The sequence below is a fragment of the Jaculus jaculus genome, chromosome 5 (assembly GCF_020740685.1).
Source record: "Jaculus jaculus isolate mJacJac1 chromosome 5, mJacJac1.mat.Y.cur, whole genome shotgun sequence".
NCBI lineage: Eukaryota > Metazoa > Chordata > Mammalia > Rodentia > Dipodidae > Jaculus > Jaculus jaculus.
In genome coordinates this window covers 54,851,316-54,875,461 of record NC_059106.1, presented here as the reverse complement: position 1 = coordinate 54,875,461, position 24,146 = coordinate 54,851,316, and the positions used below count along the sequence as shown (strand labels likewise).

Here is a 24,146-nt window from a genome sequence, read left to right as displayed (position 1 = left end):
GCCTGGTGTGCGGGAAGAGAAATAAAACAAGGGCACAGAAAGAGGCTCGAGCACAAAATCAGAATTGGTACGTGAGGCGGGAAGACCTTCGCGAACTCCTTCCAGCCCCTCTGTGAAAAGAGAATCCGGAGGCTCAGAAAGGCCAGGGGCTTACTCGAGATCCCGCTGCCTCGGGCGCAACAGAGCTGCAGCTAGCCAGAAGCGAGGTTTCGGATTCCCCAAGTCTCAGGCCACTGTCCCAAGCTGCCCGAGGCTGGAAGGCCCCGTCCAGCTCCCGGAAGGCTACAGGGAGGTGAGCGCCAGGGAAGGGCAGGGCCGCAGAAGGCGCGGGCCTGCAGGCCAGGAGGGGCCAGGCGCGGGCAGCCGGGCGGCACCGAGCGCTCTGGTGCGCTGCCCTGGGCGCCCGGAGCGCAAGCGCCTGGGTGCGCGCGAGTGGCCGCTGCGCTCGGGTCGGTCCGCCAGGGTCGGGTTGGGATCCCCGGCTCTAAGGCGCCGGCGGGGGGCCTCGGGGCGCGGCGAGGGCGGTGCTGCAGTGCCCGCAGCGGCGGGCTGGGGGAGCTGTACCCGCTTGTCCCTAAGGCCCGGGAGGAGACCCAGCAGCTGGGTCGCCGCGCCTTTAGCTCGGCCGAACTAGAAGGCGCGCAGCTAGGCGTGCCTGGAGCGGGCTTGGGCTCCCAAGTTCTCCCGGGTGTTTGGCCGGGGAGGCCCTGGGAGACGCTCAGTCCCGCGGGCTTAGGGCGGCCGTTGCCACTCCGGCCCGCCCCCGGGGGGGTGTCCCGGGCCGCTGGGCCCGCCCAGGTAACCCCATCCTCGGCCCGCCCCCGGCCCGCCCCCCCCTCGGCGGCCCGCCCGCCTCCGCCGCCGCCGCCGCCGCATCCCGGCTCTGGGGCGGCGCTGACAGTCTGGTCCGCGCCGGGCAGCGGGTGCAGCAGCGGGCAAGGCGGCCGGCAGGCACGGAGGCAGAGCCTCGCCGCGCGCGCGCCCCGGCCCGCGCCCGGCGCCGCGCCCCAACCCACCCGCGGGGCGCCCACCTGCCGCCCCGACGGGAGGCCCTCCCTCCCCACCCCCAGCGGCCGTAGCCGCTGCCCGGGGCCGGGTGCCCGCGGCGGCACCATGAGCCCCCGCTCGTGCCTGCGATCGCTGCGCCTCCTCGTCTTCGCCGTCTTCTCCGCCGCCGCGAGCAACTGGCTGTAAGTCGGGCCGGGACCCGGCAGGGCCCAGCCGGGGCCGGGCGGGGCGGCGGGGCGGGACAGGCTCCGGGGGCAGCGGCCGGTGCCAGGCGGCGCGGGGCAGAGGGCGTGGGGGCGCCCGGCAGGTGTCTCGGCCGCCGGACCCGAGGATCGCTCAATTCCTCTCCGGCAACCACCCCTGCCCGGGGCTTTCCTCTGGAGACCCTGGGTCCCCTGCTGACCGAGTCCAGCTTCCTGGCCTGGATGGGCCGGGATGGCGGCGGTGTCCGCACCCACAGGCGGCCCTGGGCGCCCGAGGGCGCAAGGGGGTGCGAGCGCGAGGCGGTGGCCCAGGAGGGGTGCTGGGCGCAGCTCACCGGGGCTGACAGGTCGCCTTCGGAAGCCTATTACCGGGAAGGGTTCCGGGACATAATAGCAGGTTAATCCCCATGAAGTCTGGGCGCGAGCTCCCCGCGCCGAGCTGCGCCGCGTTGCGGGCTGGGCTGGAGGCGTGCAGGGACCTGTTTCTGCTTCAGGGGCGGGAGAAGGCTTAGAAAGAAAGGTCCGGGACATCGAGCCTCTGAGAGCCCGCGACCGGCTCTGGCCGGTCCTCGTTTTTCCCTGGGGCAGGAAGAAACTTCTTCCAGCCCCCATTCACCTCCCTGTGTCTTGCCTAAGAGAGAAGGGGAGGTGACCTGCTTGCTCCTCTTGGACTGGGTCTGCGCTGCGGAGGCTTCCTGGGAAAGGGCAGAAGGAGGTTTAAGGGGATGAACCGTGAGTTGAGTGGGTGAACCGAGAGCTAGAGTCAGGACCCCAGGCTTCATCCCTCTTCAGTGACACTTCCCCATGGCCCAAGCTTCACCCTGGCCCCAACTTCTCCTGCCCAGAGCTCTGCCCCCATCCGCTGCGGGCAGCCAGTGGGGAGCCAGAGCTCGAGTATTGATCTGAAAAGCCTGAGGTGGGAAGGGGGATAGCCAACAGTGTAGCTGGGGTTTCCATGGAGACAGTGGGAAAGGAAAAAATTCTCTCTGCATCAAGACCAAAGAACAAATATCTCCCATGAAATTGCCCCGAGTGCCCAATGGCTGTTGCTATGAGGTCATTGTGGCCAGCCGGGGCCCTGTAGGCTGGAAGGAGTGTGTTCGTTGGGGTCAGAGCCACCCAGAGCTTGGGGAGACTGAGGTGATGTGGAATTCTCCCAGCTGTTCCAGAGCTAGCTACTCCGAGGCAGCCCAAAGTGGCTGTAGAGCTTTTGTTTTTCTTGGAGTCTTAATTTGATTAACACTTCAGGAGCAGTGGCGGAATGGACAGAAACCAGGGAACGGCCCCCTCCCCCTCCACCTCCTGTAGGCCATCTCCCTGAGGGGGGCCTGGGTTAAAGAGCTGCGGAGGGGATCTGATTTGGACTGGAGGAGTCTGGGGTCCCTGGAGCTGTGTCTTAAATGCGTTAAGTCCAGAGATGGGGGAGCGGGCAGTCTCTAAAACACACCTGAACATCAGGAGAAACAAGAACTGGGTCTGATCTGCCCAGCACCAAAACTGGAAAAAAGAAAAAAGTGGCAATTGGAGTATGGCCCAACTTTGCAGGGAACACAGCAACATCTGCAACAGAAAGGCCTTCAAGGAGTGCCTAGTCCGTTGGATGCCTTTATGGACGAGGAAACTGAGGCTCAAGGCAGGGAAGCTACTTGCGAAACAGCTGAGGACTGCACCTAAGTGCTGTGACCCCGAGGCAGTGCCATTCTCCCCCTTCCCTGGGGTCATCCTGAAGTTGAGCTGCCGTGGGCCAGGTGGGATTACCACTCACCTCCTGTCACATTTATGCCCAAGACCCCAGCTAGGAAGGCAGTCCCAGCTAGCTTCAGTCGTGCAAAGCATGGGGAATTCCCAGCAACTCCGGTCACGAGCCTGCGCGGTGGGGGGTGGGTGAGAAGGGGCGGCCTGGAGGGGGAAAGAGGTTGGCAAACCTGTTCTCTGCAACTGTGATGGCTCCCGTTGCCACGCAGCCGTGCTCGGATGACCCAGTTCACTCTTGCTCCACCCGGGCTGCCAGCCAAGGGTCTCTCTACTCAGCCCAAAGCCAGAGGAGGAAGGGGCTTCCCAGAACCCTACTGAACCAGAGAAGATCTCGAAGGGAGACACCAAGCTAGGGTCATTGCCTTGGACCACCGCCATCCCCAGTCAGGGACTGGACCAGCCCTCAGGGAGACAGGTGCCACAGTCTAGCCTCCCAGTAGCTTGGGTAGGACAGTATAGATGCAAAAGCAGAACAGGTGGGATGGTGTGTGCCATCCATAGCTGTTGGGGGCACTACTGAGCTCCCACTGGGGCCATCCCTGGGAGACTTGGCCTGGAAGCTAGGGGACCACCAGACTAATAAATTTATAAGAACTTCTGCCACCCTATCTAAATCCTGACTACATCAGAACCCCACTTTCCAGATGAGAAGATTTGGGGTTACAGAGTTCAATGCCAAGGCCACCTACCTAGCCAATAGTAGAGATGGTGCTGGAGAGATGGCTCCACACAGGTCCAGTTCCCCATTACCCACGTAAAGCCAGACGCTCAAAGTGGCACATGCATCTGGAGTTTGTTTGCAGGCTAGCGGCCCTGGCATGTGTATTCTCACTCTTATTTCTGTTTCTCTTCTCTATCTCTTTCTGCTTGCAAATAAATAAATAAATAACTTTTTTTAAAAATTAGCAGAGATATCTAACTTAAATCTGCCTGTAAAAGTAACAGCTTCTGGTAGGCAGCTGTCCACTTAGGCACATGGTGGCACTGCATCTTTTCACTGTGTACCAAACTGAAAGCCTTGGCCTAAAAGTATGGCCGGCAGCACAGACTGAGGTGTAAGGACTGGGTATCCCAGCTATCTAGAGCCGGGCTTCTGTCCAGGATGAGCCACTGGCTGGTCGGAGGCCGGCGCTGTCTGACGTCTCTGTGCACGCAGCTCCTGAGCATGATGGACTTGGGAGTTGGCAGGACTTAGAAGCTGGAGGCTGGGCAAGCCCCAGGAAGCTAGATGCTCATGATAAGGCTCCTATCTGGCACCTAGAGCAAACTGGCAGCTTGTGGCAGATCCTGCCATGGAGGGAGGGATGGGTGAAGAGGCACTTCACAGTGGAAGGCCTGGGTTCATCCCTCCAGGGGCTGCCCTGGATCTGGGCTCACCTGGATCACTCCCTCTGGCACCAGGAGTTGGATGGCTTGAATTCCAGCCCCAGCTCTACGCCACGGGCTGGGTGGCCTGTGCAGCTTATTCTGAACGTCACATGGAAAACTAGGGAGAGAGGAGGGTAGATACGCTGAGGTGTGCTGAGTGGGACCCTAGCCCAAGCCCAGTAGGTGAGGAGATGGAGTCCGTACTGATATCAGACAGGCAGAAGAGCAGCTCAGAGTTGTCTTGGTGACAGCTAGCCCAGAGTCCCACCCCAGCCCTTCCACTGCCCGGTTAAATGATCTTGCGCAGGTGCCTTGACTCTCATCTGTAAAATGCTATCCAAGACTACAGATGGTTCAAGTGGTGAGGAGGGCGTCCACGTGTGCGGCATGCTGGGAACAGGGCCAGACACGCTGATCGAGATGGTACCCAGGCAGCTACTGTCAGTGAACCACGGTCATGTCCAATTTATACGGATGCCAACGAGAATCAGCCTTCAGGTTGCTCCCAAGCCCCACTTGTCCCAGACTGTCCTGTCAGGGCCCCGTGGTTTTACGCAAGTAGTAGTCTGGGCTGTGTGTAGCATGTCCATTCTTCAACAAGGCACCGCAGGAGCCTCACAGAGCCTGGAGGATCCATCCTGGCTCATGGGCATCCTGCTGACCAGAAGGCAGGTTACTGGAAACACAGGTAGATATGGGGGCGGAAAGGAAGCAACATGCACCTTACTGGCTGCAAGTCAGCCCTCCCCGCAACGGCCTGGCATCCTCATGCCAACCTTCCACACGTCTTTTTGCCTGGTGGGGCTGCGTGACTCTTCAGGCCACCGGCTGAGTGAGGCAGAATTTGACAGTTCAGGTGTAGGCAGAGCCAGCCCTACAGGTGAAGAAATGGCCTGTCTCACCCAGGAATGTCTCATGGGTCCCCAGCTGGAAAGCAGCCCATCCTGCCCTCTAGTGAAAGCCCGTTCATTGCCTTAGAGCTCCCTCCCATGCTCTGGGAGTTGTGAACACACCAATATCCCTTTACAATTTGCACTGGGATTTTTCCCCGCCTTGGTGTCCTGGATCGTTTGCGCTGGGTTGTACCTTGTCACACGTCTGTCCTGTGCCCTGCGGGGTGTTCAGCAGCACGATGGGCTTCTGTCCACTGTATACTTGTAGCACCGTCCTCCCTGCCCCTCCCACAACAGACATTGGCAAATGTCCCATCAAGGCAAAGAGCACTCCCCGACCCCAAGCCCACCTGGTGAATGAATGGTTTCAGAACGCTTGTACACCCACTATTCTTCCTGTCTCCCCTCCCCTTCCAGAGCAAAGGCGTGTGAGTTCCAGTCCCATGTCAGAAGCCCAGAGGTGCAGCGACTTCACAAGGAAGCAAGATCTTGAACTTGACTTGCTCTCACATGTCCAAGTCTCGGTTTTCATCCCGCCTTTGTAACCACCTTCTATTATCTATAACATAGCTCAGCTGTGGGGCTGCAGCTGCTCAAGAGGTCAATGCTATGGCACACATACCTCTTGAGTGCGCCCCCCCCCTCAGAGCCTGGCACACCCCTGCCAAGGTTGTAGGTGCTCAGCCACTGTTTCATGGCTGGATGAAAGAAGGTCTTAATCAATGCTGAGAATGCCAAATGGTGACCCACCTTCCAAGGCTTTGGGCAGGGAGGAGACCAAGCTCAGGTGACACTAAAATGCCCTGTGCGGTGCAGATTTGCAGCCCGATGCCTTCCTGGCTGATGGACGGACCCTCCCAGCCAGCCCGTCTTCCCCAGCTCCACCAGCACCACGGCGGGTGCAGGGGAGGACCAGGCTCTGCCTGAGGGGTTTGCTCAAGCGGCAGCCTGGACCCAGCCGTCTGCTAAGGTTTGACTTTCTTCCCTCAACCCTAGATTAGCAATTGAGCAACTCCGCAAGCATCTGACAAGACCGTGCTCCCCAAACCTGTTGCGACTCGCCCACCTCGGGCCCTGTGGGTGCGCTAGGGAAGTTGAGCTTTTGCACCAAGCCTCCTCCTCTTGTTCCTTCCTGGGGGGAGGAAAAGGCCTAAGCTGAGCCAACCAGGCAGAGATTGGCCAGGGAGCCGCTGGTCGGGGTGGGGGGGGGGATGACAGCACCCGCCGTTTGGCCCCTCCAGTCACCCCTCTGCTCCCAGCAAGCTTGCAAAAGCCGCGGCGGCTTTGCTTTGCAAATGCAGCTGGAAGGCGGAGCTGCGACCCGACCTGTGGTTCCTTCCAGATTTCCACAGGAGTTGCCAGGTTTTATCTCTGAGTCTTGAGCCGCATCTTTTGTGATTCAGCCAGCCCCGGGGAGAAGCTCGCTCCCTGCCGTGACCCCTCCAGCTCCCCTTCCCGTGTAGCCCTTCTCCACCTCCCCCATCTTCTGGCACACTGGAAACCAAACTATGTTTCAGAAGTGCGCCTCCAAGTCAGACCCCCTGCAGCTCCAGGGGGGAGACGTGGTCTTCCCTGAGAGAAAGGGAGGTGGGAAGGAGAAGCGGGAGGACCGAGGGATGCAGCCTCATCCTCAGGGGGTGGGGAGGAACCTCCTGTCAGCTCACAGGCATCCTCCAAGGGGCCCATCCCAACAGGGAATTATTGATGTACCTCTAGGAGCCTTTGTCTTGCGGGACTCTATTCTCGGCTCCAGCCCTGCAATTCCAGGATGAGGTTCCAAGAGATTTTTCTCTCAAAGCTACACACTGGAGAGTCATGGGTGCCCCGCTGTCCTGGTACCTCTGACTTCAGGATGAATCCTAGACATCTGTCAAGGACTCCAGCCTCCCTGCAGGGGCATCCTGAGCTCGCTCCTTCATACCTCAGGCACTTAGGGTCCCACAGCAAACTCACGGTAGAGTTGGAGGTCCCACACTGTGCTGGAGAGGGTGAGCATCTGGGCAAGGGAGGAACTCAGGTTTGCCCACCTGACCTGTCAGGTCGGGGTAAAGGTTCAGCCACAGGCTCCCCCAAGACTGGCCTAAGGCCAAGAAGCTCCCTGGAAACATGAAGCCTACAGAGTTGGTGCTGGGCTCCTCAGTGGCAATTTTCTGGTCCTTTCTCTCCCCACCTCCAGTCTTCCTCAGCCAGCTGAGAGGATGTTTAGTGGATCCATGGCCACTGGGCATGAAAGGATGGCTAGGGAGGAGGACTGGTGGATTTTTTCAAAGGAGGAGCTCTTGGCTAGCCAAATCAGAGGGCAAGGTGAGGTCAGGAAGTGCCTTAAACTTGACACCCATTTGCCGCACAAGGACACCTGCCTGGGAGGCAGAAGGAAATTCTTACATCCTGGCACAGCACTGAGCTATCTAGGCCCAGGTCTGAGTGACTTCTTGGCCTCAAGTCACTCACCACCTGCTCCTCTTGGAGATGGAAAATGAGAATGGGGGTCTTTCAAATAGCAATGGGTAGAGCTATCAAGAAGTAAAATGCTCACTAGTAAGCAACAGGGGGTAATCAGTGAATCCAAGGCTAGTGTGGCCTACATAAGACCCTATCAAAAAAGGGGGGGGGGGCTGGAGAGCTGGCTTAGCAGTTAAGGCACTTGCCAATGAAGCCTAAGGACCCAGATTTGATTCTCCAGATCCCACGTAAGCCAGGTGCACATGGTTTGCAGTGGCAAGAGGACCTAACACATCCAGTTTCACAATCAGTCTCTCTCTCTCTCAATTTCTCTCTCTCCTTGCAAATAAATAAATTAAAATTTAAAAAAGGAAACCCCACAGTGAATGCCAATAACTACACCAAGGAGAGCTTTCAGTGGAACGGGGGTGGGGACAGGAGATAATTTGTTCAGACAGTAGTTCATAATTAATTTAAAAATGAGAAAGAGAGATGTGTTAGGGCTCCTGAAGGTGGGGCATACAGGAAGCTAGGAATCCCAGGAGACAGGAAAGGGAGCCCCTTAAGGTGTTGGAAAGGGGTGTGTGCTCCAAGGGAGGCCAGCATTTCTCTCCTGCCGAGGAAGTGCACACCGTTTGCCGGCTTGGCCCAGGCACTGAGATCCATCCCTGACTAGACACCCTGCTAAAGACAGGAAGAAGGCCGGGCGGAGGTGGCCAATGCTAGCTACTCCCCATTGGCTGCCCTCCAGGAATTCTGGCCAGTGGTAACACCCCCTTTCCTGGCCCCAATGGCTACAGAGACCACAAACCCAAGCCACACTGTAGAAAGGCCACATAGCCATGAAGACATACTCTCATAGGACCCTTCATCCATTAGAGGCAAAGGACTCTATATAGAGACTGGTCCAGGGAAGAATGGGGCCACCTTGCTCTAATGACATCAGGCTGTCCTACCCTCAGAACCCCAAGCCATCTTTGGAGATGGAGCAGCCAGCGCCCTGAGCCAGGAGCCAGAAAGGCCTGTTTTCAAGTCCTTCCTATAGCACTGGCTTGAGCGTTAACCGCAGTGCCCTTGTGTGGGAAGGGTTAGGGAGGGGAGACCCTCGCCTGGCCCCCCTATTCTGTGGTGATACAGATACGCTGAGACGTGTGACTACTTACTGATGGCACAGGTGACAAGTGATCATAAGGTCCCTACTTACAGCTATCTCATGCTGAAAGTGTCCCACTGGCACACCTGAGCTCATCTTGGACATCCCTGCCCCAGCCCTTTGCAGCCCAGAGACCCCAGCCCCTAATCTCCAGGGTGGCACCATCCCTCACACCCCTGACCCTTGCAGGGTAGGGCAGATGCCATGTGGATCCTGTCTGAAATCGTGTAATCATCACCGTTCATGAGGGAGGGCACTCGACCGAGACAAGGCCAGGTCTCAGCTCAGTCTGTGAGAGCTGAGAGGACCCAGCCAAAGCCAAGCATGCCCAGGGTCCTGTGCAGTCTGGCTGGGTTCTGGGACAGGGCGCAACCTTGGGAGGGGCCTGGGGTGAGTGGGGAGGAGGTAAGGACCATGGAGAACAGCTGGTTAGGTGCGGAAGCCTCACAGTGCTTAGGCAGGAAGCAGCACCTGCCAGGGGCATATTCGATTTGCTTGCACCTCCTAAGGGGAGAGCCACTGATCTCTCCACTTTACCTAGGAGCAGGCCAAGGCTCCATGATGCTCACTGACTTGCCCCAAGTGACACAGAGATGGGGAATGATCAGGCTCTCTGCCCGCCAAGTACATACCCTTTATCACGCTGCCTGCATGGAGGAGGACAAGGGTCTCTGAGACCAAGTCACAGTGGAGGACAGGACAGCCTCTACTCAGACAACTTAGAGAAAGAGGGATGATGTGAAATGAGGGGCTGTGGCAAGGGTCTCCATAAGAACGCCATCCAGGATGGAGTCTGGTCCTCTTGCTTCTCCCCCAAGGTAGCTTCCTGCAGATACTGCATTTCCTTCGGGCACCCCCTCCCTCTAGCTTGGCCTCCTTCCTCCCTGGTATGGCGGGCACAAGCACTCTTAAGGAGGCTCTAAATGTGGCCCAGGCTGTCAGGGAGGCCAAAGGAGGGGGCAGAGAAGCCTGGGCTGGTGTCCCAGCCCCCACCTGGACACTGTAGTGCCAGGACCAGTGCCACTGGCCTGCTTGGCTCCCCACCACCGCAGTTCTCCCTGCCCCCCTCCCCTGGACATACAGGGAGTACCCGGAAGGAGTCACAGAGGTGTGGATTCTCCTGGAGAAATTTGAATATTTTGTTGAAAAAAGCAAGCAAACCTGGAAAAGCTTGGGACAAGCCCAGCTAATTTTAGTTTCTAATGAAAACAGCAGGTGGCTGAGAGGATCTGATCTCCCTGGCAGGGCCAGGGCCCTCCGGCCTCCTAGGGGCTACGCACTAGCCGGTGGCGGGGAGGGCCTCCTGGGAGGAGCCTGCGGGACCCACAGCCCCCATGTGAGAAGCCAGGGCACAAGCTGGCCAGTGGCTGCAGCAGGGGTAGCTTGGGCTGGTAGGGTAACCTGATTGATGGCACGGCTGGGCCGTAGCTAGAGTCCTGGGTGGCCTGGGCAGCAGGTGGTCAATTGCTAAGCCTGTACTCAGCAACGGCAGGAAGAGGTCTAAACAGAGGCAATGCAACCAGGCCCGGAAAAGCAGGGATGGTCGGCCTCCACTGCCGGCTGGCCCAGCAGCAGCCGACACCCATCAGGCCCTGGCTCTGACTCTCCCAGAAACGGCTTGTGCAGTCGATATTTGAGCCGGACTCAGCTCCTGGGTCAGTGAATGGCACACGTGTCTCTGGGGGAAAGGTTGAGCCACTGTAGGGCACTGGGAGGGGACTCCAGAGGCCCTTGGGAGCAATTGGGCCCAGCATTAGTGTCTCTAAGACCTCAACTGCCCCATCTTTCTTCTTCACCCCTGGTCCCCCCTACCCCGAAGACTCTGCCATGAGGTGAGCAGAGAGAACCCCTCGGGACAGAGCCCCTCAGCTGTGCTGCAAGCCAAGGGCTCAGCCCCCACCCCACCCCAGCAAGCCAGCAGAGAAGACCCACAGCCATCAAGGGGAGGAAAGAAAGCAGAGTCAGAGCTGTTCCATGCTCACCAGCTAGGCGACCTTAGACAAGCTGCTTCACCTCTAGAGAGGCAGAGTGCTCAGTTAGCTTTGTTTGTGTGGTACCAACCAGACCCCAGGACAAGTGGAACCAAATGCAGGCCAAGGCTGGTGATTCTGAGGCTGTTAACCCTCTCCACAGATGCCCAGCTCTGGCGTCCAGCCCCTCTACCCCCCACCCAGCCTCTAAGATCCAGGAAAGCAGGAATAAGGGTGGGCCATGCCTCCCATGCATGGGAGGGGCAGCTGCTGTGCCAGGTCAAAACAGGGCTAGGCGGTGGGCATTGGCACAACATCAGTTTCTCCTCTTCTTCCTGGACGCTGTCCCAGTGACTCACAGCCAAGGCAGCCCAGCAGAGCCCCTTGCCACTGTCATCTCAGCCTGTGTCTTTATTGCATTCATAGCCTGGGGAGGAGTGCCTCGTTCCTCGAGTCCATCACTTCCCAGCTTAGTGGCATGGGACCAGCAAGCCCTTGAGACCTGGATACTCCCTCTTCTGGAATAGAAGAAGGACTGTAGTTCTGACAGTGGGAAAGGTCACACACACTTCCTAGCTCATCACACCCATAAAGAGACAGACTCCGTGTGGGAAGGGACAAACCCCTGGTTACAATGGGCTGGTGGCTCAACCAGGCCTTCCAGCCTGTTCTTCCTTCTGACTGGAGAAGACCAGCCCGAGTGCCTGACCCCCTTCACACAGAGGGAGACGAGCCCGGTTCTGGGCACAGTTCTTGTCTCAGGGATAAGGGTACTGACCCTTTTCTGACAGTTCAAGCCTGGGTGGAAGCAGAAAAGTACCCAATGTTAGACTCCTTGTCCCCTCAACGAAGGACACCATGGGAACATGAACCTGGCACACCTCCAGTAGCTGAGCTCTTGGCGCCCCCTGCAGGCTAATACTGACACGTGGCACTGACTCCATTGAAGACTACCATCCTGGAGCAGCCCAAGCAGGGGACTCGCAGGCAGGGCTAAAAAGCCAGGCTCCCCACTTCCAGACACAGCCTTCCCCTGACTTTCGCCATCTTCCAAGCCTGTTTCCCTTCCAAGAGGGCCAGGCTGGTCAGGGTGCTGCTGGTCCACAGACACCCTCCAGAGGACCTGATAAGAAAGGCAGAGGAAGGAAAGAAGGGCTCCTGGGAGACAAGGAATTCATGGGAGCCAGAGGAAGTTGGGCTGCCTGGCCTTAAAACCACCCACCTCCACTGGACTGTCTGTGCTGGCAGGGACAGGTCCTGGGATGTGCCCAGCTGGGCCAGATGCATCAGCATATCCAATCACGTTCATTCCTCCCAGAAGCCCTCTGGGATCGGAGCTGTTACTCCTTTATGAATAAGGAGAGCCAGACTCAATCCCACAGGCAGGAGGTGAAGGTACCTCCTCTGGGGGCTGAGGCCACAGTGAGGACAGGAGTATCTAAGGCTCAGCAGGCAATATCAGAAGAACTTACTCAAGACTACTCTCCAGGCTAGTAGCTTTCTGGGCACACCCAGGGACATGTCCAAAACTCAGGTGCACACTAAGCTCACCTGAGGTGGGGCCTGTACTTTCCACAGAACCCACAGATGTTTCCAGGGCACAGCCAGACTCAAGAACCATCCTTCTAGTCCAACCCACATGCCTGACCAGCAGAACGTGGCTGTTGCTTACACGGCTCCAGGGTAGAAGAGACCCACTAACTGCACCTCGCCCAGCATCCTTTGGCTGAGGGAACCCAGCTCCCGGCAGCTTCTGCTCACATTGTCAGACCCAGTCCTTGGGCCACATAAAAGAATACTGCAACTCCCAAAGGCTGTGAAATCAGAGAAAACCAAGTTCAAGTCCTGCCCCACCTCTCACTGTGTAACCTTGCACATAATACAACCTATTCATGCCTCAGCTTCTTTCTCTTTAAAATGGGGACTCACGGGCTGGAGAGATGGCTTAGTAGTTAAGGCACTTGCCTGCAAAGACAAAGGACCTTGGTTTGATTCCCCAGGGTCCACATAAGCCAGATATACAAGGTGGCACATGCATCTGGAGTTCATTTGCAGTGGCTGGAAGCCCTAGTGTGCCCATTTTCTCTCTCTCTTTCTGCCTCTGCCCCTCTATCAAATAAATAAATAAAAATATTAAAATGGGGACTCACTGGCCAATGACAACTAGGGACAATAAAACTAGCTTTTCTTATATTGTTACGTTTTTTCATATTTCATTTTATTTATTAGAGAGACAGAAAAGCAGGTAGAGAGAATGAGCACACCAGGGCCTCCAGCCACTGTAAACGAACTCCAGACGCATGCACTATCTTGTGCAGCTGGCTTACATGGGCCCTATGGAATCAAACCTGGGTCCTTAGGCTTCGCAGGCAAGTGCCTTAACCACTAAGTCATCCCTCTAGGGGCCTTCCTGTGTTCTTTTTCAATTTGGTTACCATTCATTCCCACATTCAGCAAACATGATAAGCTCTGGCCTCACTGTCCTGGGCCCTGGGTCAGTGTGCACACAAATCATCAGCCCCTGAGAACTGGAGGGGGGCAGGCCTATCCTTCCATCCGGAGAGAAGCCCAAACCTCCAGAGACCTGGGCGTGGAAGAAGGAAAGCTGGGGCAGCTCTGTGTCACACCCCACCCTCTCTCCCCAGGTACCTGGCTAAGCTGTCATCAGTGGGCAGCATCTCCGAGGAGGAGACATGCGAGAAGCTCAAGGGCTTGATCCAGAGGCAGGTGCAGATGTGCAAGCGGAACCTGGAGGTGATGGACTCGGTGCGCCGTGGCGCCCAGCTGGCCATCGAGGAGTGCCAGTATCAGTTCCGGAACCGACGCTGGAACTGCTCCACACTAGACTCCCTGCCTGTTTTTGGCAAGGTGGTGACACAAGGTGAGGGGGGCATGCGGGGGCTGTAGGAGGCCAGCATAAAGCACCAGCTGAGAGTGACACTCGGAGTGGCTGGGCCGAGTCAGTTCGGGAGCCGAAATGGCATTGGGACTGGGCAAGGGACTTAAGAACACAGTGGGGGAACGCTGGGCGGAGGATGACCCAGACAGAGGTGAGTAAGGGGTGGGGACCACCAGGGAGGATGGAGGCTTAGGGAGGACAGAACTGACCTGCCCTGCTCCTCGGAGGATGAAAAGTAGAGCCAAGCTTCAACTTGAGGCTCCCAGCCTTACCCTTGGACTCTTCCCACACTGAGTACTTGGCCATGGGGACTGGAGCCTAGTTCATAACCACAGCACAACAGAAGGAGCTTACACACTTGAGGCACTAGCCGTGAGCCAGTTTTAAGTGTCATAAGGAACATGAACTCATCGGCCCACTGAGAAGGACTTCCACACGCCAAGGGAAGAATCCAGCACACATACAGGTTAAGTAGTGTGTGGAGGGTCACAGAACCAGAAAGTGGCAAGGCTAGAATGTGCGACCATGCAGTGTCTGTGCTCCCACTTATGATGAAAAATGCCATGAAGGATGGGACGGCAAGTTGGATGCCTCCCCTGCCCAGTACCGGGGGTACTCAGGGAAAGCTTTGCCAAAGCAGTCGGCCATCAGCTGAGACTAGAAACATGAGACGGCATTAAGCAGGGAGGTGGGCCAGGGTATAGCTAAGGTTCTATGGAACTGGAAGTTTCCTCGAGACACCGGGTCAAGCCCTGCCCTCGAGGAAGTGCTGTAAGCCAGCTGCCTTTTTCTACTTCCTGAGCATGAAGCTGACACTTCTGAGCCACCAAGTCGACAGAGCCCTTTGACTTGTTCAGGCAGCAGGAAGGAGTTGCCTGGGCCAACCTTTGTCTTGGCACCTGTGGGCCTGGGCGGCCAGGGCTGCTGGGCTTGTGGCAAACCATTTGGATGTTGTTGGAAACCAACTGTGATAGAAATTTGGAAGCCATTCTGGGAGCTGGCAGGGGCCAGCAGACATGATCACACTTGGCACTCTTGCTGAACGTGGCTGCTCTCAAAGAGGCAGAGACCCAGTGAGCAGTCCGCACTGAAGACTCTCACGGGATAATGGTGCTGCTGTCCAGGGCACAGCGTTCATCAGCAAGACTCGGCAGCCAGCCTCAAATTGTAGGTATTCCTCTTGGGAAGCCCCTCATTCATGGTGGGCACTCAGAGTGTGTATTTTGGAGAGAGTGGCAGACAGATCATCAGTTTCCCATGCCAGGCCTGTCACACTCCTATGACTTTCCACCTAATCCCCAACCTCTTCTCAATCTAAGCAGTTCACTCCAAGCCCCTCACCCCTCTTGCTCCTAGCTCTTTCCTCAGCATTAAACCTCTGTGGCATTTTTGGTTTGATTTGAGACATTACCTTACTGTGTAACCTAGGCTGGCCACACATGCCTGTAACTCCAGCACCATGGAAGGGAAGGCTGGGTGGGGAGGAGACAAGTAGATACAACAGCATTGCTGGGCTCACTGGTCAGCCAGTCTGACCAAAAATAGCAGCTCCAGGTTCAGCAAGAGACTCCGTCTCCACGAAACACAGATGAGTAACAGAGGACAAATGTTCTGGCCTCTGCAGTGCACGTATGGGGTGCACATACGTGCACACACACCATACCACCACATATACATGCGAAAAGAAAAAGCCGTATCCTCCTGCCTCTGCCTTCCAAGCACCGGGTTACAGGCATGAGCCACTGTGCTGCTTTGAGCACTGTGTCCTTAACCAGAGGGGCAGGGTCTTTTCTTGTAATTTTGTTTAGATATAATTTTGTACTTATATAAATAAGTTGCAATTCCTAGATACTCGTTGCTGTGTACATTATAGCTGTGTACAACACAGCCACCTTACTATTTACACAGATATACATGCATGTTTGTGTCAACCATCCGTGCTCACATTGTTTCTTCATACCTCCTACCTTTGAGCTCTTTCCAGGCAACTGTGATGGCTCATGTACCCGTTTCCCAGCAATGCCCAATCCTGGCATGGAGGGCAGTCAGTGGATGCCAGCTAGTGACAGTGAATCAGAGGCACAGACTTGAAGAGACTAGGAAATTGGGGCGGGGGGCTGAGTCAATGCCAGCCTGAAGCCATTTGGGGAATTGGGACCCTGTAGAGTCATATCTTCCTCATCTGAGGGCAACAGCCCAAAAGCCCTGTCGGCAAGTTGTAGGAGACAAAAGAATTCTACCAGGCCTAGTGAAGCTACTTGGGACCAAAGTCTAAGTGTCTTGGTCAAGCCTGAGGCCAGGTAGGTCACAGCAGATGGACGGGAGTCATAATTGGAGGATGAGCCTGAGCTCTTCCAATCACCCACCTCCTTCCTCCTTTTTGTATCTGTTTTTTAGCATCAGTAAAATCCCTCTTAAATGGTAAAATCCCTCTTCACTATGCCAGGAGAAAAGTCACTTGTCCCCCTGAGGCCTGAGAGCAGAGGACTAGCTCTGGCAGGCCCACAGGTAGCCACAGGGGCGGATGGAGGAGGGTGCACAGGCAGATGGACTTAGGGCAGGTGACCACCCCTCTGAGCCTCTGTGTCCTCATCTGTTACATGCATACCTCATGGGCAGTCACCAAGATTCAGTGACCTATGTGTGGAAAGTGCATAGGCCCTGATTTGATTAGAGCAGCCCACCCTCACAGGCAGTGATCATCTTCAAAAGACAGAGAGGAAGGCAGGCAGGCTCTCATCCCCAGCTCTCAGGTACCCACATACACAAACAGCCTGGCTCAGGTGGAGTTCAGGCATAGAAGAGGCCAGAATATGTCCCTTCGGGGTGATGTGCTCCGAGGAACCCAGGCCGTGAGTCGAGCAAGCCTCAGTTGCAGTTCCTACCCTGCTATTGGCTGCTGAAGAACCCAGAGAGACCACTGAGGCTCGCATGGTCTTCCATACAGCAAGGCAGCAGAGAGCTAAATACTAAGACTGCTGCAAGCTGTGTCCACATAGCGGAAGGCCCACGCACGCTGGCCCTCAGAAATAACTGTTGTTTGATCTGCAGAATCATTCCACATCTCCGGCCTCAGGCCTCTAGAAGAGACGGCATTAAAATCATATACAGGGACACACAGGACTCAACCCAGGAGGATAGGTGTGAAAGACGGCAGGGCAGAAAGGGAAGGTGACTACAGGCCATGCCCAGGACAGGACAGGTGAGGGTATTTCCTCCAGCAGCTGGAACTTGTCCAAGGTGCAGTACCTAGCACCTCACCAGGAATGTGTGACCACTGCACTCCCACATCTGAGCAGCCTCTGAGGAAAGAAAGCCCTCCAGGGAGCAAGGCTCCAGCCAGGGAGTCAAACAGGAGCCAAAGGGAGAAGCCTGGAGGAGCCACTCACTGTTGCAGGACAGGGGCGTGCCCACATCCTCCAGGCCTTCTGGGGCTTACCCTGCAACACCTAAAATTAAGGATAGACCTATGGAACCTCTTTTTTGGCTTCATATATGGCAGGTGGGAGGAGATGGGCCAATGTTTGATGTCTCTGTAAGGCAGAAAAATGTCAAGGTAAAAGCCCTGAAGCCAAACCAAATTCAAATTCTAGTTTCACTATGTCCCGGTTGAGTATCATCAAAGTTGCTTCACTTGGTGCCTCAGTCTTCTCACGTAAAATGAGCACTAGAAGTGTCTGTAGCAAGAGTGCTGTGAAGAGTATGTAAAACAATACATGTGCTCAGAAAGCACTTGCCCACAGGAGGCTTTCTGTAAACTGTAGGCTTTGTTATTACCTTCCCTCCAGAGTCCTTCAGGGCCACTCGCAGAGGATATGATGGGGATCTTGGTCCCCTTGAGGCTAGGGCAAAGGAAGCCTGGAGTCCCCGCAGATGGATGTTGCTTTGGAGAATGAGGCAATGCTCTCCCTAAGCAACTAAGAACCACCATCACTCAGGATCAGAGGTGAACAAGAGCTGGGGGGGGGGGGGGGGGACTAGGGCTGCCTGAGGGCCAAGAGAAGCCTAGGAGAGAAGGCCATGCAGGGCAGAGCTGAGGCAGCCCATCAGCCCCAACAAACTCCTGCGTAGACTTCCCTTCCCCCTTGGTTGTTGGGGCAAAGATTTGTGCTGGTTCAGGCCTGGAAATACCAGAAATACCAGAAACTGAAGTCGTCTCTCTTTGGGCGGCCACAGCATAAAACCAACCAACATGAGCCTGCTATTAACCTCAATTAACTTGGGGAAGATTCCATCCCAGGCTGTCAAGGCTCCATTGCTCCAGCCAAGCCCCTCAATGCAGGCCCAAAATGACCAAACAGAGTGGGCAGTGGAAAGGGTGGTGGGTGGTATTCCCAGCTCAACTACACTAAGAACAGGCCGTCCTGAGTGTCGGGGGCCGAACTGCCTCCCACTCCAGCGCCAGGGCCCTGCTGCCTCTGTCCACAGGCGGGCACAGAGGAGGTGATTGTTCCCATCTGACCGTGGTGACTGCTCCCTGGGGCAGCTGGGAGCACAGGCTTGGGTGTCGAAGAGGTAATTGGCAACCCTGAGGCTGAAGCCTACCCCCACCACTCTTGTGGACACAGACCCCGTGGCAAGAGACAGAAGGACAGTCACAGCACACAGAGGCCCTCACAGGGCCTGGGAGAGGAGCAAGGCCCGCTGTCTGGTCACACACCCAGTCAGTACGGGTGCTCTGCGCATGCTGCCCTAGCTCACCCCCAGAGACTGCAACAGCTACACCCCCAGGCACAGTTCCTGGGATAAAAACATCCATTCAGGCAGGGAGGAGGGCCGGCACCAAAACAGAATCGCTGGGCAACCATGGGCAGGATGGAACCGTGGCAAAGGAGACAGGCAGACCTGTACTGCCTGTCACCTCCTAGCTACGTGACTGGGACCAAGCCTTACCTTCCTGGAACCTTCAGATTACTGTCAATAGATTGGGAACGGTCAAGCTACTAGAGGGCTTGTGGCTATTTGGCGCTCTAGTTACCAGTATGAGGGGCCAGATGCTAGAAACTGGTGCTAGGGCTTGCTAGCACTTCGTCTTCAGGAAGTAAGACATTGTCAGGTATGGGCCCAGCCTCAGAGGAAGGGTCAGGGCAGGATCGCAAAGGGGACTCACTTCAGAGCCCAGAGTGCACTGGGGGAACATGCCAATAAAGGAAGCCAAGCCTGGGGTAGCAATATAGCTCTGAGGCTTCACGGCTCTTTAACATTGAGTCAGCTCATCTCCAAGCTTGCATGGTCTTTCATAAAATGACATGTCTCCTGCAGAGATTGTAAGAACTGTGCCCCCTCCCCACAGGAACAGAGAGCACAGTACCTGAAACCAGGCAACATGCATCAAACGTCTCTGTAAAACAGGGATGATGCCAGGCGTGGTGGCGCATGCCTTTAATCCCAGCACTTAGGAGGCAGAGGTAGGAGGATCGCCATGAGTTCAAGGCCAGCCTAGGACTACAGAGTGATTTCCAGGTCAGCCTGGGCTAGAGTGAGACCCTACCTCAGAAAAAAACAAAGATAAAGGGGGGGGGGGAATCACATGTTATTGCCTCATGGGGCTGCAGGGAGGATGTGCTGACACAAACGTGTGATGGTGCCTGAAGCACAGGAAGAGGCTCAGCTACTGGGGTGATCAGAGACTTGCTTGGTGCCTTGGTGCAGGATTTCCTTGGTCCCCGGCAGGCCCCAAACATCTCTCCCTCTCCACAAGAGGGTACAGACACAGAGTCCTGGGACCCAGCCCTGCCCTCCCTCTGCCTCCCACAGGGACTCGGGAGGCGGCCTTCGTGTACGCCATCTCCTCAGCGGGTGTGGCCTTCGCAGTGACGAGGGCATGCAGCAGTGGTGAGCTGGAAAAGTGCGGCTGTGATCGGACAGTGCACGGGGTCAGCCCACAGGGTAAGCACCGGTGGTCACAGGGGGGAGGCCAGGAGCCTGAATCCAGACCCACACTCACCCTAGCCCTCTTTGCCTCCCTTCTCCCCTGCACCCCAGGCTTCCAGTGGTCAGGATGCTCAGACAACATTGCCTATGGCGTGGCCTTCTCCCAGTCCTTTGTGGACGTACGGGAGAGAAGCAAGGGGGCCTCCTCCAGCCGGGCCCTCATGAACCTCCACAACAACGAGGCTGGCAGGAAGGTAGGGACGTGACAGGCAGGGTCCCAAAAGCAGTCCCACCTACAAAGCCACTCAGGAAACATCATTTAGGTTCTCACCAGCACTGGGTGCCTCTGTAGGCTGGGGTGGGGGGGGGGTGTCAAGCGTAATACAGCAGTATGAATGGCCCCACCTACATGCATTTGTGTCCAAGTGTGTGTATCCAGCCCTGTCACACATACATACTCCAACAAGCTGAAAAGCTAGGATTTGATGCCTGTCCACCCACAGATCATGTGCTCACCTGTGACACCATCTGCCTTCCCGACATCTACTACCACGGTTCCTGTGGAGACTCAGTGGAGCAATCTTTTGCATCACATCACCTGTCACTCACTGTTTCATAGGACACTGCCCTTTACTTTATCTTCCATCAACTCCAGGTGTCCCAAGAGTAAGGACAGCATCTTATTCATCTGTTCCTAACACTGCTTGCTTGCTGGCCCAGCACAGCATCCCATAGGTACTTCGTACAAATCATGAGTGAGCCCTTCTGACCCTGCAGAATCAGACTTCAGACTTTGATGTTGTGATGTCCCTGCCCCTGTCCCACCATCACTGTTTGTTCCAAGGGGCCCCTCTTCTCAGGCTCCACTGCCATCTCTGATGGTCCCTCTGCCCGTCCCTCCACAGGCCATCTTGACACACATGCGGGTGGAGTGCAAGTGCCACGGGGTGTCCGGCTCCTGCGAGGTGAAGACATGCTGGCGAGCTGTACCACCCTTCCGCCAGGTGGGCCACGCACTGAAGGAGAAATTTGATGGTGCCACTGAGGTTGAGCCACGCCGTGTGGGCTCCTCCAGGGCACTGGTCCCACGTAACGCACAGTTCAAGCCACATACAGATGAGGACCTGGTATACCTGGAGCCCAGCCCAGACTTCTGTGAGCAGGACATACGCAGCGGCGTGCTGGGCACCAGGGGCCGCACGTGCAACAAGACATCCAAGGCCATCGACGGCTGTGAGCTGCTGTGCTGTGGCCGGGGCTTCCACACGGCGCAGGTAGAGCTGGCCGAACGCTGCAGCTGCAAATTCCACTGGTGCTGCTTTGTGAAGTGCCGGCAGTGCCAGCGGCTTGTAGAGTTGCACACGTGCCGGTGACTGTGTCTGGCCGCCGCCCAACCACCACCTAAGCGGCCCAGGGAAGGCCAATAATTTAAAACAGTCTCCCACCACCTCCCCCAAGAGATACTGGTTGTATTTTTTGTTTTGGTTTGGTTTTTGGGTCCTCATGTTATTTATTGCCAAAACAGGCAGGTGACCCCAAGGGCACCAACCAGGGCCTCCCCAAAGCCTGAGCTTTGTGGCTGCCACTGACCAAAGGGACTTTGTTCATGCCTCTGGCTGTCTATATGCAGCCATTGCTGACCACTAGGCTGTTATCAATGTCCACTTTTCTACTTGCAGACTAAAAAGTGGGTAACAAGGTGTAACTACAGACCCCACCATACAGGGAAAGAGATGGCCCTGTGGCAGGGACAACAGGTGCCATCTTGATGGAATTCACATCGCCTGGAATAAAGAGTTTGCTACTCTCCACTCTACACATACACAGGGACCTTGGTAACCCTGCCTCTTGAACTCTTAGAAAGGAAATAGGCAGGCTTCAACTCTCACATGGGCAGCTAATGTTCAGCCTTGGTGGCACCTTCCAGGCAGGAATACATGTGTGGTGAGGTTGAGAAAGCATAGTCCCCACCCCCAGAGCCCAACCTGCCTCAGCCTTCCTATTGGAAGGGGAAAGTGCCTCCACTCCTCAGTTCCTCCTAGGCAGGAGGTTAGGCTGCCATCCTGTATCAGATCCCAGTTTGGGCCTAGCAAGTCCCACCTCTGTGTGAGTCAGCCCTCTCAGTGCTGTAAAAGTGAGAATGGAAGTGTTGCACAGAGCGACAGGAACGGGCTGTGCAGAGACTCCTACCCTCATCCTCTTATCTTGCTCACTTAAAATTTACTGAGCAAACACTGTGTCCAGGCCCTATACTGTCCATCTCCACTGACCATAGCAGTTCTGGGAACAAACAGCAAGGTGCATGCCCTCCTTATAGCAGGCAGCCATGCCCACCAGCCCCACAAGAGCTAGGCAGAGGCAGAGCCAAAGGCACAGATGTTGCAGGTCTCCTTGGGGATGAGCCTTAGGAAAGGGGCTCCGGCTAGAAGAGGAGGGAGGAGCAAGAGCTAGAAGCTGCAGGCTAGACAAGCCATAAGTGCAGAGGGAGCAAGGCTGAGGGAAGAGGGCAAGCCTGAAAGGCTCACTCATGAGTCTCAGTAGCTACGGCACCTCTTTCTGGGACCTCAGGTATCAAGAGCACTGCAAAAGGATTCCCCAAGACACAGCACTGTGCCTGACCTTGTGCACCAACCGAAGTGCCAAGACCCCAGCCCAGCTCTCTGTGAACACACAGACCCAATGGCTTTTCAGTTGGGTTCCCAGCCCTCAGAGGCATCCACTGCCAACCTGATCACCAAGCTACCCCAGTGCGGTGTCTCCAGGTTTGAGGTTCTGGGCTTAAGGATCACCCTTGGGGCTCCAAACTCCCAAGCTCTTGGCTCCTGAGTTGTCTGAAGGCAAAATCCCAGATACAAAATAAGGGTTCAGGCCTGCAGAAACTCTCTTCTGGGTCTGTGGTTTATGCATCCTGGCGCTGGCTACTTCACAAAGAGGGTCAACACCCTTGGCCCCCAGCCAAGCTCTCTGCTCACTGTCCATCCATGGAGAAGGCCAAAACCAAGCAAGATGCTGGATCAACATTCAAATGTGGGCATAATCTTGGGCAGGCTGTCTCTGATGTGGACGAAAGCTGAGCTGACCAAGGGTCTCCACAGCTGCCCAGCTGGGTTCTCTGCTCCTCTGGTGTTTAGTTCAGCTGCCTGCCCAGCACGAGGGAGAACACTTCCTCTCTCCAGCACAGCCAGGCCCACAGCAAACAGTGGAGTTTCCTCCTCCAGAGACAGTGCTGAGCCTTTCCCCACTCAGGGCAACCGTGAGTCTAGGCTGCTTGCTGGTTTGATGGACACTGTCCTAGGAAGAAGGTAGGTACCAAAGCTCCTCCAAGATCCTCCTAGGCTCTGTTGTGTATGAATGACCAAGGTCCATCAGACCACATACTAGGAACCATTGCCAAGGCCAAAGGGATCCACAGGAAGGAGCCTCCCTGGACTTGTCCATCTCCAAAATGTCTCCAGTAAAAAGAGAAGCTGGCACAGTCCTGACATAATCCACCACTCTTGGTCAAATAGGGCCTAGGAAACTGAGCAAGTCCACAACCTGCCTGAACCACTCTTCACTGTTCTTGTTGCAAAGCAAAAGTGGTATCCTCTGAAGCCTAGGGCTGGATGAACCCAGCTCTGGATGCTGCTACCCCACCCCATTCCCCAGTTTTTATACAAGGCTCAATGCCATTGTGACATCCCCATGACATAGCCTGATGCACGATAAAATGATTATTTCTTTATCTGGCAATTGTAGCAGTGACTTTTTTAAAAAAATAGAATAGGGAGAAGAGACTTGGGAAGGATGTGGGTGAAGCAATTACTATTTGCTAAGTATTTATAAAATTCTATTACTAAGAAAATTCTAGATACAGGGACACCCCTCTGTAGTGTGTGCACACACATACACACACCTTGTTTCTTCAGCAAAACTAGTTTCAGGTCCACAATGACCTTCCAATACATTGTATGAAATTCCACCAACACAGTATCTCTATCTACATTTCACTGAGCCATGACCGGCTATTTAAGCCATGACCCAAATAAGTTGATTATACCTTTCTGCAGAAGATGATGAAACGGAACTGATTCTTACCAGGGACACAGAAATCCAAGACCTATGGCTAGAGGTGCATTTAAGCAACAGAATCCAGGATGAAGCACTGCTAGTAATGCAAGAAAAACCCTCAGCTGAGGCACCACATGGGCATTTCTCAGGAACTCCCATTTTAGCTGGTAAAGTCTTCATCCTTTCCAAGAGTACCCCAGGTCCTGCCCCCTCCCACCCCCCCCACACAAGCAAACACAGCAGCTAGGCTTTGAACTTGGCTTTCCCAACACCTCATGAGGTAAGGAGCTGAAGGAACATGCATTCAGAACAGCAGGGGCATATAAGCATTTGTGAAGAACAGGTGGGATAAGTCTGGGATAGAGATGGATAGAAAAGGGTATTTCATCCTCAAATCAGGGTCAAAATCAGGAAGAGGGGTTGGTGGTGTAAGTGACTTAGGATGGTGGCTCAAAAAAGGGAAGGTGTCCATACCCAGCCATTTCCTAGAAAAGACTGCAAAAAGGTACCCAGCTTTAAAGCCAGACATGG

The 24,146-nt window shown here is 55.6% G+C and overlaps 1 protein-coding gene across 2 annotated transcripts; it reads left to right on the top strand.

The window, feature by feature from the left end:
- Positions 1–1,113: 1,113 nt before the first annotated feature.
- Positions 1,114–23,289, top strand: Wnt4 (Wnt family member 4). Of its 2 annotated transcripts, none has more exons than XM_045149536.1 (5): positions 1,114–1,190; positions 13,438–13,673; positions 19,449–19,580; positions 19,677–19,819; positions 20,471–23,289. In XM_045149536.1, exons 1-5 carry the CDS (start codon positions 1,114–1,116, stop codon positions 20,936–20,938), a joined length of 1,056 nt encoding a protein of 351 aa, XP_045005471.1. In that variant the 3' UTR covers positions 20,939–23,289. The 2 variants fall into 2 exon arrangements, with proteins under 2 accessions (XP_045005471.1, XP_045005470.1); XM_045149535.1 differs by lacking the exon at positions 1,114–1,190 and adding an exon at positions 5,656–5,768.
- The last annotated feature ends 857 nt before the right edge of the window (positions 23,290–24,146 follow it).

Coding starts and splice junctions, on each gene's coding strand:
- Wnt4 (XM_045149535.1), top strand. CDS start 5,671: ATGTCAGAAGCCCAGAGGTGCAGCGACTTCACAAGGAAGCAAGATCTT. Junction 19,581..19,676: donor GCACGGGGTCAGCCCACAGG/GTAAGCACCGGT, acceptor CCTGCACCCCAG/GCTTCCAGTGGTCAGGATGC. Junction 19,820..20,470: donor ACAACGAGGCTGGCAGGAAG/GTAGGGACGTGA, acceptor GTCCCTCCACAG/GCCATCTTGACACACATGCG.